At 48.8% G+C, this 18,827-nt stretch overlaps 1 protein-coding gene across 1 annotated transcript; it reads left to right on the forward strand.

Annotated features, from left to right (window-relative positions):
* The first annotated feature begins 790 nt into the window (after positions 1-790).
* On the forward strand, positions 791-18,008 carry SRMS (src-related kinase lacking C-terminal regulatory tyrosine and N-terminal myristylation sites). Its single transcript, XM_032766459.2, has 8 exons — positions 791-1,301; positions 8,672-8,793; positions 10,092-10,258; positions 11,853-11,994; positions 13,331-13,489; positions 15,057-15,238; positions 15,847-16,003; positions 16,868-18,008. The coding sequence occupies exons 1-8, from the start codon at positions 946-948 to the stop codon at positions 17,059-17,061; spliced, it is 1,479 nt and encodes a 492-aa protein (XP_032622350.1). The 5' UTR covers positions 791-945; the 3' UTR covers positions 17,062-18,008.
* The last annotated feature ends 819 nt before the right edge of the window (positions 18,009-18,827 follow it).

Below are 18,827 nucleotides of genomic sequence, written 5' to 3' on the forward strand. Positions count from 1 at the left end.
GGAGTGCAGATCACCTGGTGAGAGATGCAAATCTCACTAACATGGAAACTCCATGCAAACTTCAGACCATTTCAACTGGGATTTTTCACATTACATAGCAAACCTGAGGCCACATAAATGGTAAACTCCAGACAAGAAATGCAATAAACCTCTCCCTTTTATTCAAGAGTCTGTTTTATACAGATTGCATCCACTAAAGAGCTCCAGTTTAAAAAAAAACAAACAAAAACAAAACAAAAAAACCAAGGCAGTTGCAATGGAGGGGGAGTTAGTAATCCAGACAGGTAGAGCCGGATGTCAGAACCTGCCCGGGAGGAGAGCTGTACCTGGCAAGCAAAAAAATATTTGAGGCAAAAATCCAGACCACTCCAGCGGAAAACCTCCCACTCTTACACTCTCTCACTTGCTGTCTCTGTAACTCGTTTTTTTTTTTTTAACTGTAGCACATTTGAGAAGATAATTTATATGAAAGATCCTGCACAAAATAGAGGGAAATTATTATTTAACTGAGATGTACCACTTGTACGTCCGAGTCCCTTCTACCTACCAGGAACTGGTAAGTACCAGAACGTATTTTCGGTTAAGTTCTGGTTCAAAAGACTCCCTTATTTCTCAAAGTGTAAACAGAGTTGACTAATGAAGCACACTCCAGCTGTGATTGTCAGGCCAGATGTGTGTGCAGGTCTGAGCCTATGGCTCCAGCCCACAACGAGTTACACCTGATCTTCTAGTTTCACTTTCAGAAGTAGGAAGTTCTCAGTTAAAGGCAGCACAGGCGCCTGTTCCAGCACTGAGCTAGCATCACACACCCCTGAGCGTTGATTCGAACAGATGATGTGCAGGGCTCAGGACTGAAGACATGGGTCCGAAAGTCCCTGCTCTGCTGTGGAGAAATTCTATGGCATAGCAGCCCCACGCTTGGACACAGCTTTGTTTGGAACAGGGATGGAACAACATGTCAGGAAGCACTTGACCTTCCTAACCTTCATCTGGAACAAACTCTGGCCAAACACCGTCTCTGCTGACAGGCCCTCGCAGGGGTATTTTGATCCTGAGCCTGTCGCCCTGCGGCCTGACCTAGAGCCGAATCCTGTCCTCCCCAGCTCCTCTCTCTTTAGTGCGCTGTATGATTTCAGAGCCAGGAGTGCAGAGGAGCTGAGCGTCAGCCAAGGAGACAAACTCTGCATCCTCAAAGAAGAGGGGGAATATGTCTTAGCAAGGAGGCTTACGGGGGAACCAGCGCTGGGCTACATCCCTGCTAATTACGTGACCAGGATCAACGAGGAAACCTCTCAGCAACCGTAAGTATCTGAATCCCAGCTCTTCACTGTGGCTTATGTGGGGATAATCTCTTGTAAGTGGCGCACAAAGCGTGGGGAGCTACTGCAAGCTGCATCTTACGGCACCAGTGCTATATATTGATCTAAGGCCCTGCAGAACTGGGCACCTAGAGCTCCCCTCCCAGCTAGGGACAAAGGCCAAAGGCTGGGCCTGCTGCCCCTACACTGAGGCTGTCCCCGATCAGCTCGAATGGTAGCATTTTCTTGTGTCTGTTTTTCTTTTGCATTTGCATTTGATATTGTCGGCAGCCAGGGTCTAGGGCACACTGCAGTGATTGGGCTGGGGGTGGAACCGGCGCATCGCACAGTTCTGGGCCAGGGCACAGAGATATCAGAGCTGTTTCTAGAGCAGCTCCCACAACGGGGTCCTGCTCCAAGCTAGGGGCTCCCAGGTGCTCCGGTAATACAAGTAATTACGATCCCTGGCAGGTGGCAGCCAAATGGCCTGCTCCACTCACAGGTCCTGTATAGGTGTTGCTAGGTCGGTTAGGGTGTGATAATTTTTTTTAACTGAAATAGTGATGCTGGTAAAACTCCCTGCCTGGACACACAGATACCAGTCTGAAGGGGTCTTGTCCCAGGTATAGCTATTTCCCTTCCTGTTTGAGAAGACACTGTCCCAGGATACATCACCTTTCTAGTGGTATAGCTGCCCTTCAGACGAGGGGGCTTAGACCAGGTTGATGAAAGCAATGCCACGTGTGTGTGTGTAGACAAGGCTTTTAATTCCTCTTTGTGCTGCATCAGTCCCCAAAACCACTGCTTGTCCTCTTCTCTCAGACTGGGGGGAGCAGGCCGAGGGGGCTGAGGCTGAGCAGACAGCTGTGGCAAACGTGGCAAAGGGAGGCAGCTGCCATGCTGAACCCCCGAGCTGCACCAGACAAAACCCCTGTTTCGGCGCAGCCATGGGCCAGTCGAGTTCTCCAGCTCAGGCTGGCACAAGGGGCTCCAGCAGCAGCAATCTACTCCTGCACACCGCTCCCCCCACAACAACTCCCCTTCGATACCTTCACAGCAGCTGGTTTTAAATTTAGAACATTAACCTCTTCCTGCCCAGTGGGCGAGTGAGTTTACTATTCTATAAGGCAGTGTTTCTTTCCTCACTCGCAATAATCCAGTTCCAACATGCTTTGTGAAGCACACCTGAGACACTTCCGTTCTCCCAGTGTCAGGCCTGTGAGTCACTCAGTATCATTAGCATATTACACACACGCTGGAAGAACGCATTGTGAAAACTCCTAGTGAACTCCCAGTAAAAGTTTCTCCTCTGGTCTTTCAAGTCTATTCAGGTGGCATCTGAGCTCTTACTTATCTTCCTGAATAGGGACTCAAAGGGATGGAGGATGGAATATGGATGACAGCATCCAGTACACACCACAGTCAGTTTTCAAAGTGAAATCACTTTGCATTTTAAAATAAATAGGTTTCCATTTCATTTCTCCATCTCATTGAGATCAAATAGACAGGACACCGACAAAACAAATGGTTGTGTGGTACAGCCAGAGTATACTTTTTTCAGCACTGATAAAATTGTTTGACTTAATCAAGCTACGGGTACGGCTGAGCAAGCAATTTGGGGGCTGAACTGAGAAATACAAGGAAAAATTGATTTTTTGGGAGGGTTTTTATCAAAATGAAAAAAAAATTGCAGGGCAGAGGGATCAACATTTTCTAAACAATTTGCTGTTTGTTAATTTTTTCCCCCAATTTTTTTTCCAGCTCAAACTGTCCACCAGATTCAATCTGAATTCAGAGGTAGGGTTGGTCACCCCAAAACTGCATTTTTCAGTTAATTTAGTAATTGCTAAAAAATAAAAATTCCCCTAACTCTCCATACAACCCCCTGCAAGCCCTAGTATCAATGGCAGGGTAGGCATTGTACTAGTAGTCACCAGTATATACCGGTGCCTGTCATATGCCAGGGGCATGACACTTGTGTAGTCCTGACCCTCAGCCACTGATTGGGGCTGGCTCAGTCTCTTCCCAGCACACCTGTGTTTCACCCCTGTATTACAGGTGGCACAGGGGGTAAAGGAACCCACCTTTTCTTGCTGGTGGTATCAAACCTCAGTTTCGATCGGGAGTGACAGTGTTTGGTGGTAGTGCATACAGAGCATAAGCCCACAGCGCAGTTTAGCTGTTACGATTGGCAACACACCAGGACAGCAGAAGGCAAGTCCAGACAAAGCTTCATGAACAAATTCATTCATGGGCCCCATGAATGAGAGTAGCTGCTTTAGAATAATTCCAGGAGAAGAGTGAAAGTCACTAGTACTCCTATATGGAAGAAATTGATCCTGAGCCTGTGAAGTGTTCTTGGCTCCATTGATGCTATCCATTCCTCACTTTCATGCCTCACTAGTTCATAGCCCCTTTAATAATCTGCAGCCAGCAATAATCTGTGTGGCAAAGAGAAATTAGTGGGGCCTACTACGATTTCTGAAAAGCAGCCTCTGAGTTTGTTACCGAATAGTATCGTGAGTGCAGTTTTACAGGAGCAAAGAATGTGATCTCACTGAGTCGTCCAACTCGCTGGCTGCACCCACACAGCACCTGGTAAAGTGGGAATTTCAGAAGCAGTAACCTAGTTTGCTGAAATCCAGTGGCAAAACTCACCAGCTCCTCCATGGCAGAAGCCTTGTGCCGCCACTGAATGTTTTTTGGGACTCCCACCTACGTATCCAAGTATTTTCAAATACACTTGCAATTGTTTGCACCCCACCACAGGCCCCTAGTTATCTGAGGGTGCAAGACTGATGGCTTAGTTGAGGCCCGTATATAGGGCCCAACCAAATTCATGGTCCATTTTGATCAATTTCAGTGTCATAGGATTTTAAAAATCATAAATTTTATGATCTCAACTATTTAAATCTGAAATTTTACATAATTGTAGAGGTCCTGACCCAGAAGGGAGTTGCGTGAGCGGGGGAGGGTTTCAAGGTTTTGCGGGGTGTACTGCTACCCTTACTTCTGTGCTGCTGCTGGTGGCGGCGGCACTGGAGAGCGGCGGCTGCTGGCCAGGAGCCCAGCTCTGAAGGCAGAGCCATCACCAGCAGCAGCAGAGAAGTGAGGATGGCAGGTATGGTATCACCACGCTTCTGTGCTGCTGCTGGCGGTAGCGCTGCGTTCAGAGCTGGGCACCTGGCTACTAGCCACTGCTCTCTGGGCTCCCAGCTCTGAAGGCAGCACAGAAGTAAGGGAGGCAATACCACGACCCCTCTAAAATAACCTTGTGACCCCCCCTGCAACTCACTTTTGGGTCAGGACCCCCAATTTGAGAAATGCTGGTCTCCCCTGTGAAACCTGTAAGTGTACAAAAGACTAGATTTCATGGTGGCAGACCAGATTTCACGGTCTGTGATGTGTTTTTCATGGCCATGAATTTGGCAGGGCCCCACCCATAGGCCAGTCAAGCCCAAAGGTTCTTTTCAGATTCAGTCATTTTATTTTCAGGAACGGCAGCGATGCATTGCGAGGCACAGGACAGTAGCTTCTTGCTGCCCTCACCTGTGGTCAGGTCCCCCTTGTGCGAGGGGATTTCCCTGCATGCAGGCATGATGCAGTCTCTCTCTGCAGCTTGCAAGCTAACTAAAGGCAAAAGATAAATTGTGGGAGGGAAAACTGAAGGGCAGCGACTAGCCCAACCGGTAGAGCCAGGAATTGGGCCCGGGCTGGTGCCATAGCTCGTAGCCCACATTGCCTGCTATTTTGGAAAATAAAAGTTAGAGGCTTATCCAGAGGGGTGGGACTGTGGAACGGAAACACCAACCTGGCTGTAAGGACAACTGTAGAGAAATCGGATTCCGCCCCAGCCAGGAGGTAGCCAGGATTCCCCCAGCTGGCTAGAATGCTGAGAGCAAGACTGCGGCCCGAGGGGGAGAGGGAGCCTTTCTCCCAGGTGTAACACAGGTGCTGGAAGGCCAGGGTCTGTGGACGAGCTGCCTGCTCACAGCCCTGTGTGCACTTCGCCCCCTCCTATGCAGCCGGGCAGTGGTTGTCTTCACCTGCAGCCTGCCAGTGATGCTGTGATTCTGCTCCCATCACAGGCGGGGGTCTTGATGGCAATGCCTGGCCATGGGCCTGGCACCCTAGATTCATTTTTTGTCGATGGGGATGAACGTGCACTTGCAGCTTGCCCTGAACCTTCATGCTCAGTGAAGAGACGGGAGGGGGGACAGTGCTAATAGCCTGGGAGGAAGCAACTAGCCGGGGTTTATTGCAAGTGAGCCTGTTGCTGGGGAGCAAGTCCAAGAACCTGTCAGCTCCACACCCCATCAGCATTTGTGGCTGAGGCAAATACTCCCTTTCCTACTCCCTTCTGCACCAACCCTGGGCCCCAGGACAAGCCCAACCTGTCTTCCCCCCTGCCCCTCCCAGCAAGAACAAACAAGCGAGGTACATGCAAAGAACAGGACATGCCAGCTGTGCCTTGGGCCGAGTATACGAAGCTGCTGGATGGATCAAGTCAAGTAAATGCAGGCTATGGGGCGCCATTCACCCAGCACCCTTTGGGAGCCTCTCCCGGTGCATGCGTGGGGTGTGCGGGGAGACTAACAGACCCTTTCACTGCTCATCGCTTTGTAACAAACACCAGTGCAGCTTTCTGCAGCAATGGCCCTGGCATTTGCCTTTATGCATGGAGTGGCTGGCAAGCAATGACCTCAGACTCTTTCCCAGGTGATTTTTAAATATTTGCACAAATTATAGGACTAGAGGAGCTGGAGAGGGAGGACAGAGCCAAGATCCACTTGCATCCAACAGAATTCCGCGCCGGCAGGATTTTAGGAGCAGTGCAGTTTAGGTTAGTACATGTATTGTAAGCTTCTTGGGGGCAGGGACTGTCTCTTTCTGAGTTGGTACAGCCCCTAGCACAGTGGAGTCCTGCTTCACAACTAGGGTTCCTAGGCACTATGATCATACAAATAAATAATGTAATAACCACAGGAGTGGTGAGAAGACACATATAATAGTGTCCCTGGCCCCTGCACCCTTACACACACGCAGTGGCCACATATACATTTGAGTGTACAAATTCTAGTACCCATGTGTGTTACGATGGGATAGTCCAGATCAGAGACAAGGCTGGCTCTGGGCAGGGACTGGGCAAAACGTCCCTGATGTGGTGGTTAGTGAGCCCTTCACACTTAAGGAGCTTGCAAGAGTTCTGCTTCATTCTGTGTCCAATTGCAATTGGCTGTGCCTGTAACAAAGAGCTTCCCAGAGCCCTGCCCGGACTGTGTCTGAGAAGCTCAGCCCTTAAAGGTCCTGTCCCCAATAGCACACTTTGCACAGCTCTGCCCAGAGCACCTCCCACCTGACCTACAGCCCTGCCGTGCTGCTCCAATCTTAGACCTCCTTTGGTCAGACAGCATTTTGCCAAGCGCAGGGTAGTTTTGTGACAGGACGAATAGAAGAAAGGCCACCAGCACATTTTTACTTGTGACCTAATCCATATTTGAACCTGGATTTTCTAGAACTGAAGGGCATATAAATGCCTTGTTTTAAGTGCTACCAAACCCTTCTCATTCTTCTTGCTTCCTTAACTGCTGAATTAAGATCAACATGACCAGTGTCTTTGGTGGAGTTAAGTGTTTGTAGGCGACACGCCCTTGGTTCTAAAGATCTGCTCTTATCTGGGGCAAAGTGCCAGGCTTTCCTGTACTTTCCTCTGGAGTCCAAAGAATGAAGGAAATAGTTCGACGTTAACAAGCTGGGATACCAGATAACAAAAGGCTCGGGTGAAACTGAGCTAATCAGTCAACAGCCTCTGAGCCCAAAGGTTAGCAATGACATCAGAAGGTGCCATTGTTTGCGGGTGCTCCTGTCTCTGCACTGTAAATCAGCTGTTCTGCTGCTCATTAGGCAGTTGCACAAACACAAATAGTGATAACCACAGGCACTATGGGCTGGAACTCAAGAACCAGCATCTCTGCTATTCCAACTCGGTGGGGACATGATAGGGGGACGGACATCTGGCATCCTGATCTTCTGTCCTGTCCTGCCACTGGGGGTTTCTGGCCACCCCTCAGCACGGGGACTGGGATTTCTGCTCCCTTTGTGCCACAGGAGACGTACAAAGACGCTGCAGAGGGCAGGGAATGAATGTAACATGGTTCATACCCAAGGGGAAGGAAGCTGTGTGGGAGACATCAGAAAACAGCATGTGTGTCTGATGTGACTAGTTCAGGGAGCGACATTCTACATTAAGGAAGAGAAATCGACATCAAAGAGCAGCGCCTCCAGTCCTGGGGCGCATGCCCCCGCAGTGGGCGTGGGTGAAGCTAGCAAACTGTGCTGCTGGCTTGTATGTGTGCAGCCACAATATACATTACTGAACTGAAATCCACATCAAAGGGCAGCTCCTTGCATACTGGTGAGCATCAGCACTGGAAATTAGCAAACCTTTTCTCTGGCGTTTGCCTGGGCATCCCTCGCACCAGGTGTTCGGTGGTCTAAGCAGGACTGGGTTACAGATGACGAAATCTTTTCAAAACAAAGGAAATGGTTGGTTGGACACTGCATCCAGCCCCACGTCCAGGCTCACGTGAGCAAACACAGTTATGCATCAATATAACCCACTAAACGCCATTCCTAAGAAATGCCAGATCATACAACTTCAGCAACACCCAAGCAAGTGAGAAATATGCAAATTAAACCTGCCGGCAGGTGGGGGATAGTCGCTTTCCCCTCTTTACATAGAGGGGGGCACCGGAGAGCTGCAGGTCGCCTAGTGCCTGTGCTGGTATGTGCAAACGCTGATCTGTGCCTGTGCATTACCCTAGCCCATGCAGGTTGTTCCTGCTGCAGCAGGTAGCTCTTTTTCTAGGAAAAAGCATATTTCTCTCTTGCGCACCCTGGGCACTGGCCACCCCATTTTTACTTGCTAGTTATCGGGGGGGCTGGAGTTTTTTTCACTGTCTTTTTTTTTTTTTTTTTTTTTTTACCTGCCTTAGGAGGTTTTACTGGTGCCCATCACTCCCATATCACACCACCTTCTGCATAAAACAGAGTCGTGCCCGTAAGCCCATCTGGGTCAGATTCTTAGCTGACGTCGATCAGCATAGCTCTGTTGAAGTCAGTGCAGTGCTGCCAATTGACCCCTGCTGAGGACCTGACCCTCTGTCACTTATCCCTTGGCGCATGCTATGGCTAAACATAGCCAGCTGCAGCCGCACAGTGCAGAGCCCAGCACAGTCGGCACTGCCCATTTAGATGCACTATTGGGCTTTACTCTGACTCACCTCGTCTCAATGCCTCTCGGGGCCTGGGAGCAGCGAGGGTCTGTCCTGGGGGGCTCTGCCGCTCTGATCGGCCATTTGTCTTTCTTGCAGCTGGTACTTCAGAGGAATCAGTCGAAACGAGGCCCAGCAGCTCCTTCTTTCACCACCCAATCAACATGGCTCCTTCCTCATCCGCGACAGTGAGAGTAGCCAGGGGGAGTATTCTCTGTCAGGTAACCCCGAGCACACCGTGGCGTCCGGCCTGCTGCTCTGCTGCTGTCTGGTTCATTTCTGCCTTCGTGCCACAAATGGGGCTCAGCGCTGCCCAGGAGCAGCTGGTGGGGTGGGGAAGAGAAGATGGTTGTGAGCTACCTTGCCACCTACCTCCATCCTGGGGCTGGCCAGAGGCCAAACTGATCCCTGACACAATTTAGAGCAGCCTCAAGGCACTTCTTGGCAGGGTCAGTTTTACGTTCTCTCTCGGTCGCGCTTCCCTGGGCTGTGCCAGGCTCTACTAGAGATTTGGTAAGATGAGGGGAAAGGGAAGCAATCAGCATGTACCACATGCAAGTGGGAGAAGACCCTGGGCAAAGGAACATTCTGCCCGAGGACCTGGGCTCACCAATGTGCAGGAAAGAGCAGGGATGTGTTTAAAGTGGTTTATAGCATCCTGTTAAGATGGATTCACTTCAGCTCTGAAAAGGGGCAGAAAGCCACTCCAGTGGCCACTGCATGCCCTGCATATCTATGCAAATATTGATCGCTGAATCATTGTGGGGAAGGAAAGTACAATGCTCTCATTCAGGGATATGAAAGCCATAAACAATTTACAGCTTCATAAGATAGCTTCATAAGATGGCTTCATAGTCCTTAGCCGCAGGTTTTATTTCCAGTGGCTTGTTCTATTGTTCCGCGGGTTATATAAAAAGAGAAATTGCCGCTTTAAACTGTCAGGGCCTGATTCAGATCTCATTTACAGTGATGTAAATTCATAGATTTTAACACAAGAGGAGCCCATTTTAATCACTTAGTCTGACCTTTGGCATGACACAAGATAAAGAACTTCACCCAATAATTTCTGCATTACGCCCATAAACTCTGTTTGCAAATTAGCATACAGTGATAGTCAGTCTTGACTTAGACTTCAAGTGATTGGAGATTGCATCATGTCCCTGGGTAAATTGTTACAATGGTTAATTACCCTCACTGTTAAAAATATACCTCTCCAGTCTGAATTTGTCCAGCGTTAGCTATCAACCATTGGCCTTGGTCTGCTAGATTAAGAGCTGTCTACTACCTAATCTCTGCCGTCTGTTAGTATTTAGAGACCATTTATAGACCAAGTCACCTGCTAACAACCTCTTGGATAAACTATCGCGATTGAGCTTCGTTAGTGTGGAAGTTGTTACACTGGGGTAAATGGGAACAGAACTGAGGCCAGAACCAGCAACGCTCAGGGGAGGGGACTAGTGCTGGTTGCATGGGTGACTGAACTCTGTTTCAATTTCTCCTTTGTTTTTTTCCCTCGCAGTCCGTAATCATGCTAAAGTTAGTCATTTCCGGATCTGCAAAGGGCCTGACGGAGGGCTGTACATACAGAAGGGATGCCCTTTTCCCAACCTGGAGGAACTGCTCACCTTTTACACAGTAAATTGGAAAGTTGTACAGAGCCCCTTGTTACAACCCTGCATCCCTAAGGTCTGTGTACACAACACTAGTGTCAGCTAGTTTCTTTTACTCTTACCCTCATCTTAACCCTGATGTTCACCATTTGGTTGCTGGCCTGGACCATTCTCTTGCTTCATTATTTCATTTTAGTCTTGTGACTTAAGGTATGTCTACGCTACCCGCCGGATCGGCAGGTAGCAATCGATTTATCGGGGATTGATATATTGGGTTTCATCTGGAGGTGATATATCGATCCCCGAACGCGCTCCCGTAGACTCCGAAACTCCCCCAGGGCAAGTGGCAGTAGCGGAGTCAACGGGGGAGCTGCGGTCGTCGATCTCGTGCCAGGAGGATGGGAGGGAAGTCTAAATAAGATATGTCGACATCAGCTATGCTATTCCTGTAGCTGAAGTTGCGTATCTTACATCGACCCCACCCCCTACTGTAGACCAGGCATTATTCTGTGGTTGTGCTGGGGTAGGAAGCAGGTGATTTGCTGGGGGACATGCTGCGGTTAGAACAGAGGCATTCTGAAGGACCCCGCAGGCGGTTTCCTATAGAACTGCTTGCATTTTTTATTTTATTTTTTGGTCAAAACTTTTTTTTTTTTTTTTTTGTCGCCAAAACAAAAATTAATCAGAAAACCACAAAAATTCTCCAGTGGGAGAAATGGGGCCAGAATGAAAAAAAATCTGCCTTCATTCTGTGAAAAAATGTTGAAAATGAAAATGTTTTATTCAGCATTTTTTCACAGAAATGTGTCCATAATTTTTGAGCAGCTCTATTTTTGACGCTTTATTAAATGAAAAGTTTGTGTCCTTTAATATAGCTGCCTTCTTATCCGTCCATCAGCCTCTTTGCTTTCAGGCTTTGTTGTTAATTATAAGGTAAAGAAGTCTCTCTTGTTCTGGGGCTTTTATCTGGTTTGGTTTCCCTTTCTTCAAGTTGAATTGCACAGGGCTTTCTCAAATGCTCACTCCATACTCAAGGCCAGCTTTAAGGTCATTGGTTCCAGTTCAGACTGAAAAAGAATTTTGAAATGTAGGAATTTTCCCTGGAACATAAACTCCAAGTTTCAACCAGCTCTACTGAGAAATTTAATTTGCAGGGGACAGAGACCTATATCTTCACTGAGCACCCTCTTAACATACAAATTAATATTAATGGTGCAGGTGGAAAGGTCTCTCCTAGGGATCTGAGTGGTTGCTGTCCACTGCATACCCCTTCCAGCAGCTTCTCTGCCTTCACGCTTCCTGCGAGACCTAACTGCCTCCTGAGAGAGACCAGAGCCCTCAGTATCCCTTGAGGATTTGTAGTTCCTGGTCCTAAAATGGTGACAGATTCCTGCAGTCTCAAAGTTCTGTTCTCATGGACATCTCTGGCTTCCAAATGTGCCCAGTACTCCAAAGGCAGCAGCCACTGCAAAGGATTCTGGGACACATCTGAGGGTCAGAAGTGCACACGGAGAATCAGAATGAAGAGACGCTGTTTGGGATTGGCCTGGATGCTGACTTCGGTTGCTTTCTCAGCCTATGCCCAAGTTTGCCCTGGTTCATAAAGCTGCCTCTACCTGACGGCGCAGGCCTGAAATGAAATGGTCTATGTGTCTATACGTTTAATACAGACCCCTCTGGTGAGAGATGCATGGGAACGGCCCCGTTCAGAATTCATCCTCAGGAGGAAACTAGGGGAAGGATACTTCGGAGAGGTGTGGGAAGGATTGTGGAAGAACATGGTGCCAGTTGCCATCAAAATCATAAAACAAGGTGTGTGGACATGAAGGCAAGGAACATTAACCATGCGCCACCTCGTCTCTTTCACTCACTGCCATGAAAGATCTCTCCAGTCCGTTTCATTTCCCCCTTGATCACCCAACCTCTCATGTAAACAATCAGACTGAATAAACTAACTGTATATAGGACCTCCTGCCTGGTATAGTCGGGCAACCCTAACTCATCAGGCTACTTGCCTGTAACACACCTGCACACACCCATTTGAAAATCCGGTCCCATCTACGCTGAGGCCTTTACAACATAACTCCTCCCCACCCCCAGTCCCCCATCACTCTGGAGGCTTCATGGTAATACACTGCACTATTGTGTGGAACAGGGGCTCTCAACCTTTCCAGATGACTTCTCCCCCTTTCAGGAGTCTGATTTGTCTTGTGTACACCTAAGTTTCACCTCACTTAACAACTCCTTGCTTACAAAATCAGACATAAAAACACAAGTGTCACAGCTCACTGGTACTGAACAATTGCCGACTTCTCATTTTTATGAGATAATTATCAAATAAACCAATTGGAATATAAACATTGTGTTTACATTTCAGTGTGTTGTATATAGAGCAGTATAAACAACTCATTGTCTGTATGGAATTTTAGTTCATACAGACTTCACTAGTGCTGTTTATGTAGCCTCTTGTAAAACTAGGCAAATATCTAGATGTGTTGATGTACCCCATGCAGGGCCAGTGCTTCCATTAGGTGACCCTAGGCTGTCGCCTAGGGCACCAGGATTCGGGGAGCGGCATTTTGTGCGCTCCCCACAGGACGCACGGGAGCTTCCAGTTCCACTCCCGTCGTGCCACAGAAGAAGGACCTTCTGCCTATGTGCTACGGAAAACAGTGGCAGGCAGTTGAGCAGCTCAATGACTGCCGCTGTCGCCTGCAGCATTTCGGCGGAGGGTCCTTCTTCGGTGGCGCAATGGAAGCAGAACCGGAAGCTCCCGTGCACTCCGTGGGGGGCGCACAAAATGCCTCCCCCCAAATTCTGCCTAGGGCACCAGAAACCCTGGCTCCGCTCCTGACCCCCTGGGAGATCTCTGCGTCCCCCCAGGGGTAGGCTTACCCCAGGTTGAGAACCACTAGAATGGAAGTCCCTGCTGCACTCAGCCAGCTACCTGAAAATGGCATCTCAGTCCTAACGAGAACAACCTCAATAAATGTTAGTATTGACCTATGAGGGAATGGGGTGCATGAATGCTGAGGGGTGGGGTTGGGGCTGAAAAGCTCCCACAGTCACACACACAAAGCCAAGATATGAATGGCAGGATGAACTTAGCAAGAAACTTACCCCGGCAATGTCTCGGCTTCCTCCACAGCTGACATGAAGGCGGAAGATTTCACCAAAGAGATTCAGAACCTGAAGCGGCTGAAACACGAGAGGTTGATCCAGCTCCATGCTGTCTGCTCTGTGGGCGAGCCCCTGTACATCGTCACCGAACTCATGAGGAAAGGCAACCTGCAGAGTTACCTCAGCAGTCAGTACCACCCTGCCTTTACTGCCTAGCCCCCCGGGGAGTCAGCCGGGTGGCACTGCCGCTCTAGGTACTCGAGTATCCTGGCACTTGAGAGCACCTTGAAGGGACTGCAAGGCCCAGCCGAGTTCCTCTGCCCTGCCCAAATTAAAACGGCAACAACGCACTAATGTTAAGAGGCAGCCCGCCAAGCTCTGCTCTCGTTTACATTGGGGCGAAGGCAGGACAGCTCCACCCCAATCGATGGAGCAATTCCATGCTTGCACCAGTGTAAGGGAAAGCAGAATTTGGCCCCAGGTACATTCTAATTCACCCTATATGGGCCAGGGACAATTCGCCATTTTAAATTTTAAACCTGTTATAGAGGCCCTCACCCCTATCATCGGTAACCACACAACAGGCCTCTGCAGAAAAGCTGCAGTTGTCCTAAGCACCCAGATCTGAATGTAAAGCCTGGTCTTCGCACTGTTTTTGGCACTGGTATAACTCACTTGGTTGGGGGTGATTGTTTTACTGAAATAGATATACCAAAATAATATCTCGTGTGGGTTATAGCTGTATAATGCTGTCTTATTCCAGTACCATTTATTCCCCCTTTATGGAGGGTGGTACTGCTCAGACTATACCAGAGTAGTGAAAGTGGTACAACTTGTGTATGTCGACAAGGCATAGGCTTCCTCAAAACTCCTGCAGGTTTGACCTCCTGCCGTTGCTTAACGCCCCTCTCTAAGAAGAGCTGCTGTGGTGTGTTGAGACATTTACGCAATCCGAATGGCATGCAACTTTGTTGTTCACCGACTCCAAAGGTGGTTGTTTCACCGGGGGAGTGAGAGAGGGAGTTTTCAGCTCCCCAGCCTGCTCGACCACAACCCCAGTTGGAAGCGAATTGCCAAAACTTGAGCATCTGAAACTGATAAAAGGGCAAGTCTCCTGTCACCACCTCGATAAGTCAGCCCTGAAGCTGCACAAAGAACATGCCTGTGGTGTTATTTCTCTCGTTCTTTTCTTTCACTCCCCCAACCAGGAAATAGTCATTAGGGAAACAAGTCACACAGCTCACAGCTGGGACCTGTTCTTTTCTAGGTAACATCCTCCATTGACTAATGGGACCTCTTTTGGGGGAATGGGTCCAGCAGGGCTCATTATCCTAGGAGCAGCGACTCCCAAGTACGATGGGTTCTGAAACACAATTCCCAGCCAAGAGTTAGACTCTGTGGCTCTTACTCCTAACAGTAAACTACTTACAAGGAGCATCTTCCTCACTGCAACAGAGGCCATAGGGGTCCAGTGCCTGCCAAGCTCTGAAACGTGCTTAACTTGACAGACGTGGAAGTCAAGGGCAACCTGTGCATGCTCAAAGTTAAGCATGTGAGCGAGTGCTTTGCAGAGGTAGTGGCCGAATAACGAAGGCTACACACGTTCATAACACGAGTGTTTATTTTGTCAGTTCCTAGTGGCGGGTCTTTTTCCCAACAAGGATGTACCGATTCCATAACGTGCTCTGTGAGGGTTTTAATGGATCAGTCTAAAACAGAAAGTGATTTTGATCCTTCGATCACTGGTTTAACAGGTCTGGAAGGGAGGGCTCTGAGCACGCTCCACCTGATCAGCATTGCTTGCCAGGTGGCCGATGGGATGACGTACCTTGAAGAACAGCACATTGTTCACAGGGACTTGGCCGCTAGGAACATCCTTGTGGGAGACAACCTCACCTGCAAAATCGCTGATTTTGGACTTGCCAGGCTTCTCAAGGTCAGTCTGCTGGAAGCTGTTGGTCCCTTTGCCTTGCTTATTTCCACATTCCCTTCCTTGTCCCCAAGGGGCTCCCAGTTTCAAAGCTGCAGTTCACACTGGAACCTGCTAGCCCACCCTTGAGGCTTCTACAAGGTGGCACCATCCTACTAGCTGGTTAAACCTAGCGACAGCTGATTAACTGGCTCGGGGATTGGGTTTGAATGCTACAGAACAGATAACTCCACCTCTCCCCAAACACTGACTCTCTTACGTCCGCTCAGTCCCTGCCTGCCTAGAGGATGAGAAACTAGCGCCCGGGATCCAACCTTGGCTGACCCAGGCTGACAATGCCCAGAGCAGCCAGACCGAGGTACTGAAACATGGTCTCCAGTTACATCGCGTGTGGCAGGACACATTTTGATACCTGCTCTGCTCAGCTGTCCCAGGTCTCTGCCAAATCAGTGTCGGCATTGAAACCAGTGCACTATCGGAGAGAGAGAGCTGTGGGGCTAGTAGGGGTTACTTGAGAGAGCAGTTTAGGCCTCTCCTGCCCCCGAGCCTTTGAGAGGGGGGATATTGTTTGTTATTTTCCCTTTGCTCATGGCCTGTCTCCTGTCGCTTTTTAGGACGATATTTATTCCACCAGCGGCAGCACCAAGATCCCAGTGAAGTGGACAGCCCCAGAAGTAGCAAACTACCGCACCTACTCGCTGAAGTCCGATGTTTGGTCCTATGGGATCCTGCTCTATGAAGTCTTCACGTACGGGCAGACCCCGTATGAAGGTATGGTGCCCACCCTTCCCCCTCCTCTTTGTCCGGCCGTGCTGCCTTCGGGGGATACCATGCCACGCTCTGGCTGAGAACACCCTTCATGGTGTGTCTACACAAGAAACGTGGCTGCGTCGCAACGCTCAGAGCCCAGGTCAACTGACCCGGGCTCGCACTGCAGGGCCAAGTGTAGATATTCAGGCTCAGGCTGGAGCCCAGGCTCTGAAACCTGGTGAGGAGGGAGAGTCTCGCAACTCCGACCTGAGCCTAGAGTGACCAGACAGCGAGTGTGAAAAATCGAGACAGGAGGTGGGGGGGTAATAGGAGCCTGTATAAGAGAAAGACTCAAACCTCAGGAATGTCCCTATAAAATCAAAACATCTGGTCACTCTACCTGAGCCCTAATATCTCCCCAGCTATTTTCAGCCCCCTGGCACAAGCCCTGCCAGTCTGAGTCAATTGCCCCAGACTGAGATTGGTTTGGTTTTTTGCAGTGTAGATGTGTCCTCATTGTGCTCCCCTTACACAAGGCTGCTGTCCTCTGGCTCCCCACCTCACGGACACCCAGCAGACCTCCCTGATGAAACGTGCTCCCCTGCCCTGTCATCCAGCCTTGCTGCTGGGAGAGGAGACTTTCAGCACAGTGCGTGGAGCAGCTACTGCACGGCCAGGAGGCAGCCTTGAGAGTTGCTTAAGATGGGTTTCACTGCACATGAGAGGTGCACTTGATGAGGGATCGAATGGTGCTGGAGAAGCCATTCCATACTGGCAGTTGCTCAGGCTGGCTAGACTCTTCACAGCCAGCCTGAGCCATTTTGCGGGATGAACTCCACAATGTGATGGTGAATAGGGTCACTGGAGTTTCTTGTTTCCTTACAGGAATGACGAACCAAGAAACCATACAGCAAATCAGCATGGGTTACCGCCTCCCCCGGCCAAGCACTTGCCCTCCTGAGATCTATGGCGTCATGCTGGAGTGTTGGAAGGGTAACGCTGAGGAGCGGCCCACCTTTCTCGCTCTGAGAGAGAAACTCTGCTCCATTTACAGACGGCTGCACAATTCACTGTCCTGATGGAAATGGCCTTACACCCCACTCCCATGATTATTTGGGGTTCCATTCCCACGCCCACCAAGTGTAGCTGCACTGCGGGGAGTATCCATTCCATTGGCAACCCATGCAGGACTTGAGTCCAGGGGGCATTCTTGTGTTGCACATTTCAGATGAAGATCCACAAGGCCTTCTTAGGAGGGACAGAAAACCATGTTCCATTTTGGAGAAGTTTAGCCTCCTTGCTATGGTCTGGCTGCTCCCTCCACTATTGAGGGAGCATGAATGAGGACTATTCATTGTAGATGTGGTACAGCAAAGATGTCACCCTGGGTATAAGAAGTTCTTAATCTAAACAGTACGGCAGGATTTCACAAGCTACCCACTGCGTTGAAAGTGAAGTTTCCCATTTACTTTGTCTGTGTAAACTACTGATTGCTTTTGGGTTTATTCATGATGTGTGTCTAATTTATTTATTGATCAATGCATGTAAACCCACCCAGTTTTCACAGCATGTGCGGATAGTGTAACTCTTCAGTGTACTTGGTAATATCAGTGGCAGGATCAGACCTGACCGTATTGTAGTTCACAGCAAGAAAAAACCATGTAAATCCCTGCTTCCTCATGGGGGTTTGGAGACATCCAGGCATCCCACATATGAGCAGAATTTGAGTCTCAAATCTGCCTGGACTTTTCCCTCTATGCCTGGAACTGCCAATTACCACTCCCGCCATTCCCCACAATTTGGGGTTGTATTCCTCTAACCATCATCCTTCCTGCCCCCTCCCGGTGTATATTACTAAGCTCTCATTTGTCCCTCATTTAGACTGTAAGCTCTGCAGCAGAGTAACCTGGCTTCTCTATGTTCCCCAACTGTGAAACAATAAATCATCATCATCATTAATTCATACTTCAGGGAGAGCTGAGCCTGATCTCCCTGTCTTTTAGCACCACTCAGTGGCTGCCTGAAGTATGACATTCTTTTTATTTAATTGCAAATGTTAACTGTAAATTTTCTGCTTCTTTAAATATAAGTATTTTAACCAACTTTCTCTGTTTTTATCATCAAAGTATTGGAGGAGGATCTGTGAAGCTATTGGAAGGCTCTCAAGAGAATCTAGGAAGCGTCCTCTTAAAAAATAAAAACACACCAACTATGTGTATATCCATCTCTTACCATACTTCCTATCTTTCTTATGCATTGGGATAGTTTGCACTTGTGCCTTTAATAATGATGCTTTAAAAAACTGCCAAATGTCTTGAACTCTCTTTCCCCTTAGATTTGCTTCCCATGGGATCGTACCTACCAATTCCCTGGGTTTGCTAAACTCTTCCTTCTTGAAGTCCAGTGTCATCATTCTGCTGTTTTCCCTCCTACCATTCCTTAGAATCAAAAACTCTATCAACTTCATGATCATTTTCATCCAAGCCTCAACTTCTCAACCATTTCCCCCCTATTTATCAGAATCCAGTGTAGAACAACCTCTCCCCTAGTTGCTTCCTCCACCTTCTGTAATAAAAAGTTGTCTCCAACGCATTCAAAGAACTTGTTGGATAATCTCCGGCCCTGCAGTATTATTTTCCCAACAGATGTCTGAGTAGCTGAAGTTTCCCATCACCACCAAGTGTTCTGCTTTGGATGATTTTGTTAGTTTTAAAAAAGCCACGTTCACTTGTTCTTCCTGGTTAGGTGGGTAGACACCTACCATGACATCAGCCTTGTTCTAACCCCATTTAGCCTTTCCCATCCATAGCCTTTTGACAGGTCTGCCTCCGATTTCTCTCTTGAT

The sequence above is a fragment of the Chelonoidis abingdonii genome, chromosome 14, assembly GCF_003597395.2.
Source record: "Chelonoidis abingdonii isolate Lonesome George chromosome 14, CheloAbing_2.0, whole genome shotgun sequence".
In the NCBI taxonomy this organism is placed as follows: domain Eukaryota; kingdom Metazoa; phylum Chordata; order Testudines; family Testudinidae; genus Chelonoidis; species Chelonoidis abingdonii.

Bases quoted from the DNA above. Each gene is read 5' to 3' on its own strand.
- SRMS (XM_032766459.2), top strand. From the start codon at position 946: ATGGAACAACATGTCAGGAAGCACTTGACCTTCCTAACCTTCATCTGG. The intron at 8,794-10,091 runs GTAACCCCGAGC...TTTCCCTCGCAG, and splicing joins GGGGGAGTATTCTCTGTCAG to TCCGTAATCATGCTAAAGTT. The intron at 16,004-16,867 runs GTATGGTGCCCA...GTTTCCTTACAG, and splicing joins CGGGCAGACCCCGTATGAAG to GAATGACGAACCAAGAAACC.